We start from the raw sequence: 22,622 nt of genomic DNA, 5'->3' as shown, positions 1-22,622 counted from the left end.
TGTTCTGCTTAAATCCTATGCTTATTTCAAATTATATAAATTTATAGATTTCAAGACTTCTTTCTTCTCCCTTCTACCCCACAAATCAAAAACATACTACTTTCTTATTTTACAGGCGAGTAATACTATTCCCTTCCCCTCTCATCAATAACAGTTCCTTACCTGACTATTAATCAGTGCAAGTATCCTTTCGTCTGAAGCACTATTTATAAATAGTCGAGATGGCTTGGCAGGAGACTCGGGGCTGAAGTTTAGGCTGACAGGTGTGAAGTCCCTACATAACATAAGCAGAATTAAATAATGGAGTCAGAGAGAAGTTCAGCACAGAGCCAGGTCCTTCAGACCGTCTTGTCCACGCTAAAACCGTTTAAACTGCCAACTCCCATTGACCTGCACCAGTATCAGAGCACTTCACAGCTCTCCATACCCCTACCATCCATACACCTATCCAAACTTCTCTTAGAAGTTGAAATTGAGCTTGCATGTACCACTTGTGGCAGCTTATTCCACACTCTCACGACCCCAAGAGAAAAAGTTTCCCCTCATGTGCCCCTTAAATTTCTCACCTTTCAACCTTAAACCATGACCTCTGGTTGTAGATTCACCCAACCTCAGTGGAAAAAAACCTGCTTGCATTTACCCCATCTCTACCCCTCATAATTTTGTATACCTCTATCAAATCTCCTCCCAATCTTCTACGTTCTAAGGAATACAGTCCTAACTGATTCAATCTTTCCTTATAACTCAGGTCCTCCAGACCTGGCAACATCCTTGAAAATTTTCTCTGTACTCTTTCAACCTTATTTACATCTTTGCCGTAGGTAGGTGACCAAAACTGCACACTATGCCTCAAAATACACCAACGTCTTATGCGACTTCAACATAACATCTCATCTCCTGTACTCAATACATTGATTTATGAAGGCCAATGTGCCGAAAGCTTTCTTTACAACCCTAACTACCTGTGACGCTATTTTCAACGAATTATGGACCTGTATTTCCAGGGCCCTTTGCTCTACCACACTCCTCAGTGCCCTACCATTCACTGTACAAGACCTACCTTGATCAATCGTACTGAAGTACAAATCCTTGCACATGTCTGCATTAAATTCCATCTGCCATTTTTCAGCTCATTTTTCCTACTGTTGGAGATCCCTCTGCAAGCCATGATAGCCTTCCTTACTGTCCATTACACCCCCAATCATGGTGTCATCTGCAAATTTGTTGAGCCAGTTAACTACATTATCATCCAGATCAACAAAGGACCCAGCACTCCACTAGTCACAGTTCTCCAGTCAGAGGTAGAAATCTACTACCACTCTGGCTTCTCCCACAAAGCCAATATCTAATCCAATTTACTACCTCATCTTGAATGCCAAGCGACTGAGCCTTCTTGACCATCCTCCCATGTGGAACCTTGTCAAATTCCTTACTAAAGTCCATGTAGACAAAATCCACTGCCTTGCCTTCATCCACCTTCAAGGTAACTTCATCAAACCTCTACAAGATTAGTTAGACATGACCTACCATGCTTGAAGACATGCTGACTATCCTTAATCAGTCCATGTCTATCCAAACACTTTATATCTGGTCCCTTAGAATAACTTTCCCACAACTGATGGCAGACTCACCGGCCTCTGATTTCCTGGTTTATGTTTAGAGCCTTTTTAAACAGAGGAACAACACTGGCTACCCTCCAATTCTCTGGTACCTCTCCTGTTGCCAAGGATGATTTAAATATCTCTGCCAGGCCACAGCAATTCCTGCACTTGCATACAGTAGGGTCTGAGGGAACACCTTGCTAGGCCCTGTGGATTTATCCACCCCGATTTGCCTCAGGATAGCAAACACCTCCTCCTCTGTAATCTGTACAGGGTAATGAAGTTGATGCCGCTTTGCCTCACTTCTATAGACTCTGTCCATCTCCTGAGTAAATACAGATGCAAAAAAAATTAAGATCTCCCCCATCTATATAGTATTAATGGTAAGACTCTTGGCAGTGTGGAGGATCAGAGGGAACTTGGGGTCTGAGTCCATAGGATGCTCACAGCTGCACAGGTTGACTGAAGGCTGCCACAAGAGGACACAGGTTTAAGGTGCTGGAGAGTAGATACAGTAGAGACGTCAGGGGTAAGTTTTTCACTCGGAGAGTGGTGAGTGCATGGAATGGGCTGCCGGCAATAGTGGTGGAGGTGGATACGATAGGGTCTTTTAAGAGACTTTTGGATAGGTACATAGAGCTTAGAAAAATACAGGGCTGTGGGTAATTCTAGTAATTTCTAAGGTAGGGACATGTTCGGCACAACTTTGCGGGCCGAAAGGCCTGTATTGTGCAGTAGGTTTTCTATGTTTCCATCTCTTTGGGCTCCACATATGATTACCATTCAGGTCTTCCAGATGACCAATTTTGTCCCTTCATCTTTTCTGCTAGAGTAACTTCATGCATTATATTAGCCTTCGATTTCTTTCTTGTGTTCCTTTGCATTTCTTATACTCCATAAGCACCTCATTCAATCTACCTGCCTATACCTGCCATGAACTGCCTTTTTTTCCTCTTAACCAGACTCTCAATATCTTTTGAAAATCAAGGTTCCCTACACTTATCTTTACCTTCTATTCTGACATGCACAAACACACTTTGAACTCTCAAAGTTTCGCTTTTGAGGGCCGTCCACTTACCAAGTACACCTTTGCCAGAAAACAGCCTGTCCTATTCTACATTTGCCAGATCATTTCTGATACCATCAAAATTGGACTTTCTCCAGTTTAGAATCTCTACCCATGGACCAGACCCATTTTTTTGCATATTTACTTTAAAACTAATGGCATTGTGGTCACTAGATTCAAAGTATTCTCCTACACAAATTTCTGTCACCTGTCCTGTCTCATTCCCTAATAGCAGATCCAATATCGCATGCTCTCTTGTTGGGATTTCTATGTACTGATATGTAAAAATGAAATACCTAGACATCATAAGCACATTCATTTAATATTATTACCAATGTATTCAAATGTCTCCTCTTCCCTGGGAAAAGGCATCACAATAGTGTAAATTACATCATCACAATATGATTACATAGGCACTGTAAGCTGAAGTATTGAGTAGTATCCCCAGACATGCAAATGTAGCTGTATTTTTCTCTTTCTGATCGATGGTACTATGGTGAAATCTAATGCCTAAAAAAGTTTATAGCGTCCAAAAGGTATCAACAACAACCTTCTTGGTTTAGATTTTTTGATACTAGAAAGTTTCCCATATTCAAAGAAGCCAATGACACACATGAACACTTGCTGGTAAAGGTTGTAGAAAATACTACTTTATTAGTTCAAATTTGAACAGATACATCTTATGTAATGACCTGGTTAAGATTTTTACTGCTATGATGTAGGTATTTCATTTTATCAGTTCTGTAAAAACTGTGCTGCTTTCAGCATGTTTGGGTTTTCGGCTAAAGACAAGGGGCTATGTTCAACCTGGGAATGTTGTGTCAGCCAATCAGATTGGTGAAATTGGAAGAAGGTTCTAAAGAAAGCTGGGCGGGGAGAGATTTGTGAAGGGCTCCAGAGGGTTTCTGATCTTTTTGGTGGGAGCCAAGGATGGCTGAGGATGCCATGGGAAGGATCATTTCCATTGCACAAGGTGTTTTGTGCAGATGAATGGCTCCAGGGAGGAAGGGCCAGTTCTCCCCGAGAGAGCGCTCGTTTGTTTGAGACAGAACGTGGTGTGTGCTTTCACGCAGACAGTGTCTGGAGCCTGAGTAAAAAGACAACTTCAAGATGAGCTCCAACGATGTGCACATTTAGACTAATTTAACTGTAATAGGCTCTTATTTTTTCCCCTTTTTCTTTTTCCTACTAACTGTTTGATAAACCTGAAATTTGTAAATATACTTTATAATGTTATCCGGTGCATGATTTGTTATCTCTTGCCAACCCTCAATTGTGCATAGGCAGTATTTACACAGCATTTGCTCAAATCGAGGTTTCTTTAATCGGAACATCACAATGTTCCTGTTTGGTTGAACCCCAAATCATACTGACCCTAGACACCCATTGTTTATGAAAGGTGGCCTTCTTGCTGCTGAATCCCGTGACCATTAGCAGGGCTGGCAATGAGCCAATTTCCATACGAGCCCGGTGAGGGGGGCCGTACTTACTTTTGAGAACAGTAGGTCAAGATCAGCGTAGAAAAATTGTACTGCATCTCAATTGGGGTAAGCAAAGATACACTTCTTCCCAAATGGAACTGTTTCCTACCCAACACAATATACTCTGTATAATAAAAAAGGATGGAATTTATTGGTAACTGATAAGATCAAAATCAACTTCAAAACTGCTAATGACACTTTGAATTCAAAAAATATTTGCAGCAGCGTTCTTGAAATCAGGTTTCCATTAACCATGAAGTTGGTATCCTCTAAACCAGGTGTTCCCAACCTGCGGTCTACAGATTCCTTGGTTAATGGTAGATACCCATGGAATAAAAAAAAGATTGTTCTAAACAGTGATCACCCTTTAGCAGCAACACAGCTCAAAGTCTCCTAATGCTGGAGCTTTTCCAATCCTAGTTACAGGCTTTGGAAACTTGGGAGTCATTTAATTATTTCTTTATTGGCCACACAATCTTTTACTTTTCAAGTCCTATGGTACAGCTCTCATTCACTTTAAATTCTCCCATTTACAACAGCTTCAAGATTCACAATAAGCTTGACCCCAGGTCAGCTAAGCAAGTTCAGATGTTGCCCACAAATCCCTTCAAAATGAGCTCTTCATCATACTAATGCTGACATTTTGCTACACTCTAAAATCAGCCCAGAGAGGTCATACCCATTTAAGTTAAAATAAATGGGTTGACAGAGAGTCCAAATAAATAATAGCAAGATCAAGTGTCTGACCAACATATTGAAATTAAAAGGTCACAAAATGTGTCCCATTGAGAAACACAAAAAGACGAGCAAAGCTACTGAACACAGAAGTGTTGCTCATATAAAGTGCAAGATAAAAATAAACACCTCCCTCATTTCATACCAATGTTTAGGACCCCAAATAAAGCTTTCACAAAAAGTAACCACTTACATTTTTCCGTTTCATATCTTGTGCATATCTGATGATGCCCTGGGGGAATTGGAAGCAGACTAGGAGGTCATTCTACAGAACGTCTGCATTTAGTCTGGCTGTGACCCAAAGAATTCATTAGCATTGGAGGAGGTCCAAAGGAAATTCACCAGCCTAATTCCTGGGAATAATGGAGTTGCCCCATCAAGGAGAGGCTAGACTGTTTTGGGCTGTATTTCATAGTGTGAAGAAGAAAATGTTTGATCTTACTCAAACATAAGATCCCAAGGGGGTTTGACACAGTTGATACCAAAGTGTTTTCATTAGTGGAAGACAGACATGGGAAAAGGTTACAAAACTAAAAGAACACTTTTTTTTGTATTTGCACAGAATATCTTCTTTTGCACATTGGTTTGTCAGTTTTTGTTTGTGTAGTTTTTCATTGATTCTATTGTATTTTTTTCTACTGTGAATGGCCATAAGAAAATGAAACGTAGGGTAGTATATGTGGATTTACATGTACTTTGATAATAAATTTACTTTGAACTAAGTTTGGGGGTACATAGAAATTTTCTCTCAAAAGGTAAGGCAGCAAATCTCTGGAATTACCTGGCACAAAGTTGAAGGCCATATTGTTAGATGTATTTAAGATTGAGATAGATAAATATTTGAAAGATTAAGGAATTGGTCGTATAGGGAAATGGCACAGAGGAGGAGCTGACGCCAGCATAGATTAGCCACGATCATACTGAACAGCAGGCAGGCTTCAAGGGCCTGGTGACATATTCTTGCCCTTATTTTTATTGTGCTCTTGTATTTGTTTTTGTGTCTTTCCCTTTCCCAGACAGTGCTTCTTGATAATGGTTGTGCTTGTCATTTTAAGTTGTTCTAGACCCATTTATTTTCTATTGCCATTTTTCTCTATTTTCAACTTTTGAGACTACCTCATGCAACTTGCCTCGATTGTGGTGACATGTTGCTGGAATTGTGCAGTGTGAAACTGGGATCCGCTGTAGGCAATGGTGGACTTGTTGTCATGGAGCTACACGGAGGCAGCATATTCATCATTAGGCGCCCCCAAGTGGCAATATTGATATTCATCTGTGATGCTCTCAGAAAGTGTTTCCCTGTGGAAAAAGCAAACTCTTCAAGTCAAGAACACCTGTAGATTCACATACTGAACACTTCGAGCAACACCAGAGCACCCAGCCCTTCCTCAGGTTCTTTTCCCTTTAATGCACTGGATTCTAATAGTGGCTTATCAGAACTGAATCAGAAAGCAAATATCTGACATTAAAATGGCAACATTGTAACCAAGCGTAGTTAGCACAACTCTTGACAGTGCTAGCATTTGGTAGATCAAGGTTCTATCCACACTGCTGTCTGTGAGGAGCTTGTATGTTTCCTCCCACGTTCCAAAAGACCCATAGGTTAGGGTTAGTAAATTGTAAGGCATGTGACACTTGCAGGCTGCACCCAGCACATCCCTGAACTGTGTTGATCAATGTATTTCACTGTATGTTTTCATGTGCATGCAACAAATAAAGCTAATCTTTATTCTGCTCCCATGTCTTATGGTCTTTATTTTTTAATTTAGTGTTTAAAAGTTATCATTCTAAATTTGAGGGCTCAATGCTTGGAAATATTTGAAGGTACCGACCTTTCTGCTTGGGGAAAATTCGATTCTGACGTCGTAACTTTGGTCCTCGATTGATAGCAGGATTACAGAAGGTCACCTGCAACATTCACAGCTAATTGAGCTTTGAAGAGCTTTTTATTAACACTGCAAATTGCAAATTAGTTCTTCTAATAACTTATGAAAAAAATTAAACTAGACTCTGAGCAAGTTTCAAACGATGTATTTCAGAGAGTGGGTTGGTACTGTAGATGAATTACACAGATTCCAACTCATCCACACCATTTTGGATTTAAGCAGAGCACAAGTATTCACTGTGACGAGCACAATCTGGTGGTGGGGGAGGATCAGAGAAAGTTATAAACTCAACTAGCTCCATCATGGGCACTCCCCAGCATCCAGGAAACCTTTAAAAGGTGATGCCTCAAAAGGGCAGCATCCATCAAGAAGGGCCCTCATCACCCAGAACATGCCCTCTTCTCATTGCTACCATCAAGGAAGGGGTACAGGAGGCTGAAGACACACATTTAACGTTTCTTTCCTCCGCCATCATTTCTGAATGGATGATAAACCCAAGATCACTACCTCAGTATTTTGTTTCCCTTTCTTTTTGCACCACAAAAAAACAAACTTCACAACATATGCTGATGATATTAAACCTGATTCAATCACAGTATGGGAGAGATATTTTTGGTCTCTCCAGTCTATTCCCACATCTCTGTCAGTACAGCATAAATTCACTTGTCTGTAATGGCAGTCAAGCTCCAGGAAGAAAAACAAACTTACCTCTGCAGAAAGTATCCCCTGTGGCTCCAAGGATACAGTCATTGCATGGCACTGATTGTCTAGAAATTCTTCAAGTCGTAGGAACTTTACCGCACATAGTCCTCGACAATCCCGCCAGTAAACAGCAATTTCCAACTCACGATTCTATGTGGCAGGAAACCAAGCATATACAAGTTCACGTTGCATCCGTATATTCTTTAAGCTGAGTTCTAAACACTTTACGACAAAAAATAGAAATTCTATTCAAAGCAGCAAAAAAAAATGGGGTCGCAGGTTTACTTAATAGTTAATGTTTTTAAAGATTCCTTGCATTTCCTACATGACTGTACCAATAACCTTCATTTAAAAATATTCAGAAGTGTATTGATGAAGTACATGGGTCACCAGTAACAAGTGGCTCTGTAACTAATGAGTGTAGTGAGAAGGAATGAGACCAAGAATCTGCTTTCTGAACACAAGAGGAATTTAAAAACTGTAAATTTTATTATGGGGATGGCCTGATGGCTGTAGGGCCAAGAATACTATTCTACTATTCCAGGTTCACTCTTTACTAACAGTTAAATTTGATATTGCACTTTCTTGACAAGTGAAGATATTTCTAGCACACATGCTGCAAGCTTACATAGCCAATTGATTTTTGGCTTAATAATTTTCCTAATTCCTGCCCTACTCACAATAACAGTGACCACATCAAAGCACTTCAATATGTTTTGGTATAGCCTCTGCAAATGTTAAATCAAGTATTCTTTTTTGCAAATTATTGAACTATAGAGATATGATCATTATTTTAATATGATGCTCTTCTTAGGCAATCTCTCAGCGTTAAGAGCAATTTGCTTCTTGTCCAGTTTTGGAGATTCCAAGTTGACTAATGAATCCAGTATGAGAACCACAGATAAAGCAGGTTGCACCCGATTCAGCAAGTCTAGTTTGAGATGATTTCCTTCTTATTCCATATACACATGACCTGTGGATTTAATGTGTGGACTCAACATCCTCAATACTATCTATATGGTCTTCTTCCACTGAGTAGTCATGGAACAGATCTCCAGGAGTGAATGGTGATGTGAAAGCACACTTGTCCAGATTGAACTCCACCTGCCACTTCTCAGCCCAGCTTTGCATCCTATCAATGTCCTGTTGTTACCACAACAATTTTCTGCACCATCCACAACAACTTTTGTGTCATCTGCAAACTTACTAGCCCATCTTTCTACTTCCTCATCCAAGTCATTTATAACAATCACAAAAAGCAGAGGTCCCAGAACAAATGCCTGCAGAAAACCATTGGTCAGAAATCTATAGGCAGAATACACTCCATCTACTATCATAATCTGTCTTCTGTCGGCAAGCCAATTCCAAATTCACACAGCCAGATTTCCCTGGATCCCATGCCTCATGACTTTCTGAATCAGCCTACCAAGGGTTACTTTGCCGAATGCCTTACTAAAATCCACATACACATCCCTGATTTATCTTTATCAATTTGTTTTGTCACTTCCTTGAAAAAGTCAGTCATGTTCATGAGGTGTAACCTGCCCCTCACAAACCCATTCTGACCATCCTTAATCAGACTATGTTTTTGCAAATCTTGTCTTCAGGAATCTTCCCCAATAGCTTGCTCACCAGTGAAGTAAGCCCCACTGGTTTACAATTTCCAGTTTATCAATTTTAACTTTCTTGAACAAAAAATAATATTTGCCATCCTCCAACATATGTGCAGAATTCCATGGGGTTTTCCTTAACTCTACTTGCTAAGGCCTTCTCATGTCCCCTTCTCACTCCAAGTCCTTTCTTAAGTTCTTTCCTGACAACCTTATAACTCTCAAGAGCCCTGCTTCCTTCTTCCTCCTGACTAGATGTTCCATTTCTCTTGTCAACAACAGCTCCTTCAACCAACTTCCTTCCCCTGCCTTAATGAGGCAAACCTATCCAGAAGCCCATGCAAGTGCTCCCTAAATAACCTCCATGTTTCAATTATACATTTCCCTGAGAACTTTGTTCCCAATTTATGCTCCCAAGTTCCTGCCTAACGAATTAGCCATCCCCCAATTAAATACTTTCCTATGCTATCTATTCCTGTTCCTGTCCAAGGTTATGCTAAAGGTGAGGGAGCTGTGATCACTGTCTGAAATTCTCACCCACTGAGAGATCTGTTATCTGAGCAGTTTCATTGCCTAGTACTAGATCCAGTATGACGTCCCCAGTCTCCCCGGACACACCTAACAATTTTTTTTTACTATCAAAGCCAGTTGCACTAAGGAGGTGCCAAACAATATTGGGGAAGTTGAAATCACCAATGACAACAACCAATGAAAGATATCCCTCCTTGGAGAGGGATCTGCATGAGCTGAAAAAAAGGGCTTAAAAAAAAAAGGCAGATGGAACTTAATTCAGACAAGTGTGAGGTTTTGCACTTTGGTATGACTAACCAGGGTAGATCTTACACGGTGAACAGTAGAGGATTGAGGAGTGTGGTAGAACAAAAGACTCTGAGAATACAGGTGCATAATTCATTCAAAGAGATGTTACAAGTAGATAGAGTCTTAAAGAAAGCTTTTGGCACATTGGCCTTCATAATCCAATGTACTGAATACAGAAGATAGGATGTCATGAAGTTGTACAAGACGTTGGTGAGGCCTAATTTGGAGTATTGTGTGCAGTTTTGGTCACCTACCAACAGAGTACAGAGAAAAGTTACAAGCATGCTGCTGGGTCTGGAAGACCTGAGTTATAAGGAAAGACTGAACAGGTTAGGACTGTAACGTGAAAGATTGAGAGGAGATTTGATAGAGATATACAAAATTACGAAGGGTATACATAGTCAAGCAGGCTTTTTCTACTGAGATTGGGTGGGACTACAACCAAAGGTCATGGATTAAGGGTAAAAGGTGAGAAGTTTAAGGGGAACACGAAGGGAAGCCTCTTCACTCAGAGTTGTGAGTGTGTGGAAAGAGCTGCCAGCACAAGTGGTGCATGCTCGATTTCAACGCTTAAGATAGGTACATGGATAGTAGGGATATGGAGAGATGTGGTCGATGGCAGTAGGCAGTTTAAATGTTTTCACTATGGACTAGATGGGCCAAAGGGCCTGTTTCTGTGCTGTATTTCTTGATGACTCTATAACTCTTAAAACCTAATCTAGTTTTCTTTAAATGTAATTCAGCATTTTTTAAATCCACTATCTTCGTAGAGCACTCCACATTTAATGAGGAAATTGTATTGTACTGTTAAAAGCTTGCGATTTTTATTACACTCCAGTTATTTACTCCAGCAGTGAAAACCAGCTTTCAATCCTATTTACCTCAAGACCACCCACTTAAATAACAATCACTCCTCCTAGAATCAATTTTCTACTTGACTTGTTTTATAACCTATTAATAAATATCTTGTTTTCTTTACAATACTACCACAATTAAACACCTTGATTACCATTGTAATTTTGGAAAATCTCTCTGTACTCTTTCCCGGCCCTAAAATTCTTCCCAAACTATTGTACACAATTTTGGACAATTTAACTGCAGTCAAACATTAATTTGTAAATGTTTACCATGGCTTCAGAGCTCTAACCAAAACCATGAATTCAAAATTCAGATCATGCTAGCTCAGAGGTAAACTGCTATTCATATCAATAATAAAATATTGATACCCTGTTCAGTTCAATGCTGAAGGTCTGATCCCAGGCTTGATTCTTCACTGAACGCCAGTGTGTTTGTCCCACAATTCGATTGTCCAATTTCAAAACAGCACTCACTTCAGCTAAAGTTTAAAAAAAAACACAAGATTAACTCGCTCTTCAAGTTTATTCCTCTTTTCATTAGTAGATATTGTAAAGATATACGTGTTTATATATTGTATCACATAATCTAGGCAAGGAAGGCTGGCAATGGTGGGGGACACTTTACCTATCTGGAATCTGCATAGCAAAGGGCACACCCAAGATGAAGTACAAATTCCACAACCAAATGCCTCCCCACCACTAAAAAAAAAGCAAAATAACTGAATACTCACTACTTCGCTCTTCTGATTTTAAAAATCGACTTGTTGTATTACATCCATGAACATTAATCCCAGCCCGTGTCTTGACAGATGACAGAGATGTTTCTGGACTAGCTGAAGCATTTCTCAACCACAAACAACATGGGACATTTTCAAGAAGATTCTGGCATCCTATTAATTTCACTTCTAATGTTCCTGTGGAATTAGGTTAGGAAATAAATGTACTACACATTACTTCTTGGAATATGTATGGATGACAAAATATTCTCCAAACCTATCAAACTATCAGGACAAAACCACAGGAATTGTCATGGTGGTACTTGTTTCTCTGGAAGAACACAGAGAAAGATTAGGAGACTTCCCATTAACAGTAGATGGCGGGGGGTGGGGGGAACTATAATCTCGATTTCTTATGCTGCTCAGATCACAAACAGAATTGGGGAAACACAGTTAGCCTAACATTATTACAGTGCAAGTGACCCAAGTTCAATTCCTGGCACTGTACATTCTCCTGGTGATTAAAGTGGGCTTCCTCTGGGTGCTTTGATTTTCTCCCACATTTCAAAGATTTAAGAGTTTGTAGGTTAGTTGTCCAATGGGTGCAATTGGGTGGCATGAGCATCTCTAAATACATAAAATGAATAAATCCCACTAACATAACAGCAATCTTTCTCGCTAGCCATTTGGAAATGAGAAAATAAAGAGCTTCTACCTGTTAGTGCTGCTGATTTAATGAAGACCAAAGTGTGGTATGAAGCACCAACAGGAGTTAGTACCATTGATGGTGAATTCACCGTTTTCAACTCTTCTTTGATAACTGCCTGGAGGTAATGATCACTAGGGAGTTCTCTTAGGCGACACTCCAGTGACATACGAAGCAGATTTATTTTTTGGGCTGACTCCCACAACTGTGATTGTGCCTGATGTCAAAACAAACATTTGTCAAAAACAATACTTATTTCACACTGAAAACTATTATATTTTAAAGCAAAGTTAGTTTATGAATTGGCTTTTATGTTCAACTTGTTCTTTGCCCATTCAGAAGGGAAATTTACACCGAGGTGGTAGTACTCTACTTGCATTGATACCTAGGGTTGGCATTAGAAATCTTTCATTCTGCTCGTTTAAGCAATGGAAGTGGTTGTTGCCCTTTCTGTCTGTCCAAGTGCACATCACACCCAAAGGCATGTCATGGGAGATTATCAGACCTTCACCCTCAAGAGGATTTTTAAAAATAACAAGAAATGGCAAGAGATTTGAAGAGGCGGTTGCTCACAAGACTACCTGAAAAGCTGGAAGTGTGCTCATAAATAGCAAAAGGAAATAGCAGATTAGTATTGCAGGATAAAAAGGGCAGCATAATTGTGTATATTTATGTAAATAAGTTAATATGATCAGAGAACTTCATCACACCATGCAGGTACGTGTGCAGAATTGAGCAAAGTAAGCACCAATGCTTGAAGTTCTCATGATTTGGAACTGTTATTAAGTAGAAGTGACCAGGATTCCTGTTGTATCCAGGACCCATCTTAGCAAGTGTTACAATGGATGGCTCTGAGGCACAGTGGAATAAATCTAAGAAAAAGAGATTTAAATGAAGGCAATCGCTTTGAAATTTGCCCATTAAGGAGAGCTTACGTAGCTAATGACAGGAAAGAGTGCAACTTGCAGAGGATGCTGTACAAATTGCAACTGAGGTTTGACAGGTGGAAAAAGTCATGGAGATTTAGATTTAGTGGCACAGAGACATACTGTATTTTTCATTATTTAAAAAAAAAGGGTCCATCTACCTGGTCAGGAAGATACAAAAGGTACCATATTATTTTTCAAAATTCCTTACACAACTGTTTGCCAAAAGATTTGCATAGGTGTTCTAAAAATAATAGTTAATACAAACCATAAAAATTTTCTAAAGTGTTGGTACCATCAAATCATTTTTTGTTGATCATTTAATTGTAAGAGAAGTTATTTTAAAATTAAGACAAACTGTCAATGTGATGCTTCATCAATTGCATTTTACATGCACACTGTATAGATGAAGAGAGAATTCCTTCTTTAAAACCCCAAGTAACATTCAGCTATTTCCAGGCATAATTTCTTCCCACAAATCTTCCCAGAAATGCAAATGTAGCACAATATTTGCAGTTTCATTTGAAGGTGCAAAAGTAATTTTCTTATATTTTTGCCCCAAGATAATGTATTGATTCTTTAGGTACTACCTATTCTTCTAGTGTCATCCAAAAAAAATTGTAACTTAAATAAAATTCCCACCATTTTGTCCTGATGAAGGGTCTTGGCCTGAAACATCAATTGTTTATTCCCCTCCACAGATGCTGTCTGACTTGCTGTGATCCTTCAGCATTTTCAGTGTGTTGCTCAAGATCTCCAGCATCTGAAGAATTTTTTGTGTCCCACTGCTTTCTACTTGTATTTCATTTCTTTGTTCAGATGAAAAATATCTAACTAAAATCATATTTTCCCACAAAAAAATATTGATTTCCTGTACATTTGTTCATTCATTCAGCTCAAATGGTGCAACTGTTTCAGAATAACGTACCTCAACCAGAACTCTCTTCTCCTGGTCCTTCTTTCCATCCAGCAACTTCATTGCATTTTTTGCACCAACTGCTACTGCAGACTCAACTCGAAGATGATGTCTCAGTTCTCCAATTCGCAGCTCCAGAGAACTGATGTGCCCTTGGTTGGAACACAGAACAAGCAGAAAATAAGATCAAATGTTAACATGCAGCTCATTCCATCCAACTGCTCTATTTATTTAATATGGTGACCTACAGCAAAACTAGTTTTTTTTTAATTTAAAATATTTTGGGATCTGGACATCCTTCGAAATGGCGGCATTTTATTGCCTATCACTTATGCCTTTCAGTAAGTGGTGGTGATCTGCTGCCTTGAACTGCACCAGTACTTCTGATGAAGGTAGATCCATGATGCCACTGGGAACAGATTTTTAGGAATTAGAGCCAGAGACAATGGCTCTGAATCCTAAAAACTAGTCAAACAACCATTTCTGATAAGTTCAACTGTTCCAAGTACAAAATAAAATTTATTATCAGAGTACATACTTGTCACCACATACAACCCCGAGACTGTTGATAATTGGTGATAACCGATCATGTTTGACATGGATGGAAATGTGAAGACGATGGAACTCTACTTTGTACATTGTATGATGTAATCATCACGTTAAAAATTAGTTAACCAAAATTACTCTTGATGAGTAGCATCCTCATAGAAGGAGGAACCTGAAAATTTACGATATGTGTAATTTGCTCCTGGCATAAGAGGCACAAAAAACAAGCATTTGGCACAAAATACGTAACACTCCCAATTCTAACTATAACCTAAGCACCACTATAGTAATATTCTATTACTATAGTAGCAAAATTAAGCAATAAAACTGATTTGATGGTCTCCTTTATTTCAGGAAGGGACAAGAAATTACTGATCACACCATGAAGAAATATTACAACTGGGCGTAGGAGCACTGATTACTACTCTGAACCAGGAGTTTCAAAGCTCTTCAAGCCAAGTGTTCATCACCCGAATTAGTGTTTTTCAACCACAAGGCGCAAATCCAAAATGGAACAGTTCCCACCCCCACAACATTGACAAATAAAGTCTCAAGTTCCATAAAATAGTTAAATTTTCTAACATGCATTTCCAATTTCACTGCCTACCTAGAGTTTCATTGCAATCAACAGGTGTTCCAATAGTGCGAGTACCTTTGACGATCTGCATTCTGATTATATCAATCTTTATTTTACTGTCCTGCAACATCTGCTGTGCTGCCGTTAACATTTTACGATCCTGGCAACAATCACAGAACAATTGTTTTTAAGTATATCATGCTGAGAGGAAGCAATTAACATTCAAATACCAGACTTCACATAGATATTTAAATGAATTTTGCTTCTTGCAGCTGTATTTAAGCAGAAACAATAAAGCAGCTTCTAGTGAATGCGAGTAACAAGGAAAGTGGGGGATGCACCAATAAATTCTTAGCCACTGTGCAGCAGACATCTTCTCCTCTCCTCAGAAAGGGGAATAAGAAAAGCAATCACAAAATCCCAGAGCAATCAATAATCTAGTCAGAAATGTTCTGTAATGACGGTCTTAAAGCATACAGCTGCTAAATCACACAGCTGCTAAATCACTGAGACATGCATCACCAACACCAAGAGATGAAACAAAAAATTACTGCTGGACTGACTAAGCTGACAAACCAATCTCCAAGCCAATAACAAAGCAGCTATCACTTAATATTCATGTTTACAGAGAGCCAGGTATACACCTTGCAACATTAAAATGATCATTCTGATTCTTTTGAAGATTCAAAAGTATGAAATATTAGCTTCAAACTTAATTCTTTCCAATTTGGCAATCAAGGAAATCCTTGCTAACCTTATCACTTAATACCAACTTTTTCTATTTTAACAAAACTATTTTGCATCTTAACATGTTCAAGGCTGCAATTTAAAATAAGCATTTGCAGTCTTATTTTAAATTACATCCATTGACAAGCAGGTTGCCTGATCCACCCTCCTGCTAAAGTCTCCTCAAAGTATGAAAACTAATGATGCAAGGTACCATTCTAAGTTCAGTCTTCTTCAGATGTCCCAACCAGGTGAGTTCAAGAGCAGAGAGCTTACCTTTGATGATCCATTTGAGTACATTTGGATCATATTTTCAGCTCCCTGTTTCACCTTCATTTCAATATTTAGCTGTCTCTTTAGACCTGCAATTCGACTGCCCAATGGAGTTAGACACTGCTCCCAGCAGCAGGAGTCTGGAGATAATTCACCATCTGTAGAAATTAAATGTTAGCTTTGGATACTTTCTGTTTATTCACCATAAACACAGGCTATCAGACAGATTAAAAGAAACCAAAGAGTTTGTTTATCTCTCATCCAAAAGAACTTAACATTACATTTCATTTTAAAATTATAAAAGTTTTATGCAATATTATATTGTTAAACTTTGACTTTCAAAAAGACATTAAATCATCCAATCCGCTTGCCTACTGCAGTAGTTCAAACCTTGATAAAGATCCCACTGCATCTTTGGTAAAAGTACAGAGGTCTTTTTCTGGAATCCTGAATAATACTATAGATGTTGTTTATTTCAACTCACTGGACTTCACAGTACCAATTGTGCAAGAAGAATTTTTACAAACTTTTGAGACAAGAAGCAATGCAAGAATTTTTCTTCCCCCAGCTGAAAATCATTATCTTATGAACAAGGGAAAATCTGCAAATGCTGGAAATCTGGGTAACACACACAGAATGCTGGAACTCATCAGGCCAGGCAGCATCTATGGAAGGGAGTACAGTTGACATTTCAGACTGAAACCCTTCAGCAGGACTAAGACTATCTTATGAAGTCTCAATGAATCTTCTTTTAACTCTTACTGCATAAATTGTGTTAAGTGTATAAGTTATACTTCAATGAGTGTGTGAAATTTGAAGGTATATTATATTGCCAGTCTTACAGAGATGGACTATCAAATCACAATAACTGAACTATAATGCACACAGTGAAAAATAAAATTGAAATATCAGATATGCAGCATCATAGGTCCAAGAGTATTTTTATGAACTCCTTCAATAATTTCGTTCCAAAACTGCATTGTTGTAATTGTACTAGGCTTACAATACATGTCATAAATCACTTTGATGGCATACAAGAAAATATTATAGAAAGTCAACCTAGCAATGAATTGCTCAGTTTTTACAACATATGCAGCCACCTTCATACTAACATTATCCCAATTATCAGAATGCCCGTATGTTCTGTGTTGAATCAAGCAAGATCTTGCTAGTTCAGGCATGCACCACTGCTTTTTTTTGGTAGATGAAATGGGCACTTCCCATTCTGATTGTGTTATGATAGAAGGCTTAAGGTAAGAAAATTCCCAAAAATCTCTCCAATTTCAGTTTTTTTTTTAAAAAAATTCTCTCCCGAGGAAGTCTGAAAAACACAAATACTGTGAACACCGGAGAAAAGGATATACCTATGCACACATCATTTTCTTTTGGAAGGCCCTTCAATTTTAGAGAGAAAAAAGTTCTTAAACATCCCCTATATCTTTCCCTACCTATATGAATGAGACCTGCCCTTTGCAAACAGTATACAATATGGAGAAATCTGAAACCCAAAGTACAAAGCTTGCCCCTGCATCCGCCCATGGATGGCAGCAGTCAGGTATAGTACTCTAAATGTTCATTATCAAGGAAGTGAGAGTGGAGTGGATATATGTCAGAATGAGAGGCTGGAGCCGGGGGGGGGGGGGTAAAAAGGATGCTCATCAAAAAGGAAACACACCTGATGAAATTATATGAAGAATTGTAAGTGGAGGCTTGATTGAAGCATAAATGACAACACCAATCAGTAAAACAATTTCCCAGCACAGCAAGAAAACAAAAAGATGTCAGCTAAGCAGAATCCCAGACGTCCTAGAATATGTTCTTAAAAGTTTCATTACTTTTGGATCAAATATAATGTTTTTGTGCTGTACACTTGTAGGTAGCCAGGTGCTGCAATCCCGCTATTTACTCAGGGAAGATCCCACAACGTACTATAGCCATGTATTATACCACAGGGAGGGCCACACTCAGCCACCAAGCTAGCAAGAGTCAAGATCAATAACACAGCCTATATAAAAACATGTATGTGGCTAACTGTAGGACTGGTTAAGAGGAATACAGTACAAATCTAAATTGAAATTTAACCACCAGTTTGAGCAATGTTGTTTCTGCTGTTGAGGTTTAGAGAGAGGGTTGTCTCACCTCTCAGATTGTCCCTCTCCATGACGATCCGTGCATTCAGTTCCTGAAGCTCCCAATGCAGGCATTCCAATTTTTGATTTGAGATTTTCAGAATGTTTTCTATACATGCCAGATTTTTTTTATCTGTCGTCACCTTGCGCAAGTTCTCTGTACCTTCTTTGATTTTAAGCTCCTTTTGTATTTCACGCCGAATCCGACTTTTTACTCCTTCAAGCTTTTGCTGCATGTTGGGATTCAAGAAGTCAACTCCTTGGGTTAGATCTAACCCCTGACCCACCAGCAGCTGAGAAGCATAATTCTAAAAGATGAAGTTAACAGATAGTGATTTTCATTATTAAAGAATCAGAATTTAGTATCACCTGCATATGTCAAGAAATTTGTTATCAATTTTAATTATTGTAGCATAAATTCTTCATGTGATATTGAGTAAAAACAAAGTGATTTCATTTGCTTAAACAGTGGAATAGCATCCACGGGTTGGAAACCTTATAACTCAAGAGATCGTTACATATAGCACCAATGATAGTTAACAAGCTATTTTCAAATGAAATTTTGCTACTAGAACACAAAAAGGGTTTTTAGGGAGAGATGCAGAAAGGTAGAGGCAGAGCTGTATAGAGATGAAACCACAGCTTTTTGGCAGCTACAGGTACATCAGACGAAAATGGTTCAATTAAATACAGAGATAATTAAGAGGCCAGAAATGGAGCACAGCATATATCAGAATATTATAGGTCCATGGCAGAGATATGGAGGATTTGGAAGTAGAAATTGTAACATCTCCTCCCAACATTGGGTCATCAAGCACAGGGGCTGATTGGCAAATGAGACTAGGTGCCAGCCATGGGCAAAGCTTTAAATGACAACAGATTATCATGTGTGGTTAAAGAATGTAGGAACAAAGGACATGATGCATTTAACCTGGAAATAGATATTTCCCTATTTTTGAAGCGTATTCCCAACCCACACCTTTTGTTTTGCTCTCTCAAAATTGGCCTGGGTTTATGCTGAGGTAAAAAAAGTTATAGACTGTAAGAAGATATCAATGGATTGACACAGTGGGCAGAAAACTTGCAAAGAGAACAACACAAAAACATAATGACAGGATACAGAGAAGTGTAGAAAAGAGGCATCTTGAAGTTCAGTGATTTAAACTCAGTTCTCTGAAACAGGAAAGATAGATAAAGTAATGAAAACAACATGTGTTATTTGTTTTTATTGACTGAAGCTTTGAATACAAAATCAGAGAAGTCATACTAAATTCTAAAAAAACTGATTAAGCTATCGTACCGGCTACAGATCCAGTCAACTCACATTACAGCTGGAAACTGATAGCACAAGATATGGAGGATATTATAAGACCATAAGACATAGCAGCAGAATTAGAACATTCAGTCCATTAAGTCTGCTCCACCATTCAATCATGGCAGATTAAAAAAAAATCAACCGCATTCTCCTGCCTGCTTCCTATAACCCTTAACCCCTTTACCAACTAAGGACCTATCAATCTCCGCACCGAATGATGTGGCCTGTACAACCTTCTGTGGCAACAAATTCCACAGATTCATGGCCCTCTGGATGAAGAAATTCCTCATACATTTTTTAAAGGGACATTCCTTTATTCTGAGGCTGTGCTCCAATGTTGCCAAGGATAAAAGATTTTAGCTAAGAGAGACCTGCTGGTATGGGATTGTTTTCTTTGAACAGAGGAGGCTGACTAGAGATTTAACCAGTCTGTACAAGATAAGAATTTGGGTGAACAGAAAAATAATTACCTCATTTAGCAAGAGATCTCAATAATCAAAGACCATGGGGTTTAAAAGCAGTTGATGAAAGTTCCTTAAGTTTTATCATCCAAAAAAATGAAACAGGTTGGAGATGAAGGATTCTTGAATTTTTGCCTGAAAAGGCTAATCGAAGGATAAAACCTCATTCAATAAAAATAGCACATAGATGAGCACTTCACAAAATAAAACCAACAGAATTACAGATTAATTTGATGGCCAAATGGCCTCACAAATTTCCCATTTTCTAGATTCAGTGGAATAGTCAAGTCTAGAAGTAACAAATGCATGCATGAAGTGTATAGTGAACAAGATTGGAGAAGCCCAAAATTGGCAACAGAAATCAGTAGTTCTTCTAATGACACAGACATAAGGCTCAACATAATACCAAGTTCTGAACCATTTGATTTCATTTTAGTTCCTAAGCTTGCGCCAATGTTAGAAAACTTAATTATTGTTACCATATTTAATTGCAATGCATGTTACATTATATTCCCTTAAAATTTTCTGTATAAAAAATCTAACCAGTTCCAATATTTTGATCTGTACTTTTACTTAAGTTTCTTGTTACTAAGCCTTTTGAGGTTGACATTTGGTTACTTATCAATTCTCCATGTTAAATCATTTCTGAAGAACACCAAACAGAAATAGATACCCAAGTCCACTTGCTTTAGTCAAAATAATCACATCTTTACACAACATCTGAAGTACTTTTATCAGATTGGTTAAGAACTGACGAAACAAACACATTCATTAACATAACATAGAAACAGAAGATGCTGGAAATATGCAGGAAGGGCAGCATTTGTTGAGAGAGAAAGATTAGATTTTCAGCCTAACCACCTTTCATAATTAGGATTCATATAAAATCGTTCAGTAATATGAAGCCATTTTAAGTCGTCTTGATTCAAAGAAATATTGGCTAGAAGATGTGAAGAACTAAAGTTCTTCAAAACAATATTTACAGTACCAGCAGACGGCACCTCACCTGACAGTGTTTACTTTTAAAAATCTGAAAATATACTTTAATCATAAAATATCAAATGTAACACGAACAAGCATGTTATTTACATTACATTAGTACCTCAGTTACCATTTTTATTCAGCCCCAATGAACTTATTCGCATGTATGGCAAGAGCCTTAAACTAGCCCCTCCGCACAAACCGGCTGCTCCTAGTTTCATTGCAAATTTCTGCACAGCTGTTATCCTACAGCGTACAAGTTTGCAGTACTCCGTCGTGGACAACACCTTGATCTGGAATAGTTGTTTCAGACTGGCCAAAGGGGATGGTTAAGGATTTCTCAGCAATTGACATTGTAGAGTATGCGCGATGGAACGTCCCGCATAGCACAGCTCTGAAAACAGTGTCACACTCCCTCACTTGAGCGTTGGACATGTCTACCTAAATCTTGCGCTTAAATCTTCATTCCAGGACTCCAACGCCGAATTCAACAATCTTCCCAACTTGTTACCAGACTATCTAATTTTAAATGGAAGTCATCAAGGTATAATGCAAGCTGTTTTATTTTCTTTCCAGCATGAATATTTCCAGTATTTTCTGTTTTTTAAAGCCTATGCAGTCGTAATTGAACTGAAGTGAAATGATTCATTACCAAATTGATCTGGAAAAGATACCCATTGATGACCAGTTAAAAGATCAACATGTTGGGCACACCTTTAAGGAAGGCAAACTGGAAGAGGAACACCGTCTTCAGGGAGTGAGCGTCACCATGAACCGGGAGCTCCTCCGGCATCTTAATTAAACATCCTATGGGATAAATTTACACTTTATGACCCATTCACTCACTATCGAACCACACACTGTATGATTATCAGCGCAGATGCCTCAACTCCCAAAGTTAAAGATGAGGCCAAAGGAGGTCATTATTCTGACTGGGGGTGGGGAATTGAAGTCCCAGTTCACAGTTTAATTCCCAGTCTCAGAGACTGGGAGCTACCGTCGGACCAAAGAAGTGGCTGCTAGGGTCGATTTTCAACACCACGGCCGTTCCTGACCTGTTGGCTGTCTCCCGCCATCGTGCCTCAGGTACTGTCTGTTATCCAGCTGCTTCTTACATAATTTTCCCCCTTCAGGCGTTCATTTATTCACATACCAACCAGCTAATTTTTTTTTGATAAACGTTTTTAAAACCCAGAGCCCGCTAACCGCCTAGCCAGTCCCGCCCAGATTTAAACAGGGACATCCACGCTTTGTCCGCTCATTGGACAACTTAGTCCCGTGATGGTGTCAGTCATCTTGACCCCGACCAATCAGATTTACAAAAGGCGGGGTAAAGCGTACCGCCGATCGCATCGCGCTCGCCAGACTGACGCAATATATCGAGTGGTGGGATTGGCACCATTGGGTAGTCAAAATGTGTTTTCTTTTAAAACTTTAAGGACATACAGAGGAGACAAAATTATACCATAAGAACGAGAAGAGGCTAGAGGTATTCAACAGGTCAGGCAGCATCCGTGAGGAGACAGTCAACGTTTTTTGTGCAAAGACCTTCCATCAGAATCAAAAACTGAGGATAACCCATGGCGGACTTTA

At 38.9% G+C, this 22,622-nt stretch overlaps 1 protein-coding gene across 4 annotated transcripts in view; it reads right to left on the bottom strand.

The window, feature by feature from the left end:
• Positions 1–22,215, bottom strand: part of LOC134359882 (serine/threonine-protein kinase N2-like) — a 38,198-nt gene extending 15,983 nt beyond the window's left edge. For 2 of the 4 annotated variants that reach the window (XM_063073674.1, XM_063073676.1), the window contains exons 1-12: positions 22,085–22,215; positions 18,283–18,580; positions 16,147–16,301; positions 15,175–15,304; positions 14,034–14,173; positions 12,189–12,396; positions 11,489–11,671; positions 11,127–11,236; positions 7,478–7,621; positions 6,716–6,791; positions 6,014–6,182; positions 163–274 (exon numbers count right to left, since the gene is read on the bottom strand). In XM_063073674.1, coding sequence (XP_062929744.1) covers positions 163–274; positions 6,014–6,182; positions 6,716–6,791; positions 7,478–7,621; positions 11,127–11,236; positions 11,489–11,671; positions 12,189–12,396; positions 14,034–14,173; positions 15,175–15,304; positions 16,147–16,301; positions 18,283–18,580; positions 22,085–22,105 — 1,746 coding nt within the window. In that variant the 5' untranslated portion in view covers positions 22,106–22,215. Of the gene's footprint in view, positions 1–162; positions 275–6,013; positions 6,183–6,715; positions 6,792–7,477; positions 7,622–11,126; positions 11,237–11,488; positions 11,672–12,188; positions 12,397–14,033; positions 14,174–15,174; positions 15,305–16,146; positions 16,302–18,282; positions 18,581–20,057; positions 20,193–22,084 lie in introns of all 4 variants that reach the window. The other 2 variants (XM_063073675.1, XM_063073677.1) reach the window with 2 other exon arrangements.
• Between the last annotated feature and the right edge of the window lie 407 nt (positions 22,216–22,622).

The sequence above is a fragment of the Mobula hypostoma genome, chromosome 21 (genome assembly GCF_963921235.1).
Source record: "Mobula hypostoma chromosome 21, sMobHyp1.1, whole genome shotgun sequence".
NCBI lineage: Eukaryota > Metazoa > Chordata > Chondrichthyes > Myliobatiformes > Myliobatidae > Mobula > Mobula hypostoma.
Note: the sequence above shows the minus strand (reverse complement) of the source record. Positions and strands in the feature narration are given on the sequence as shown.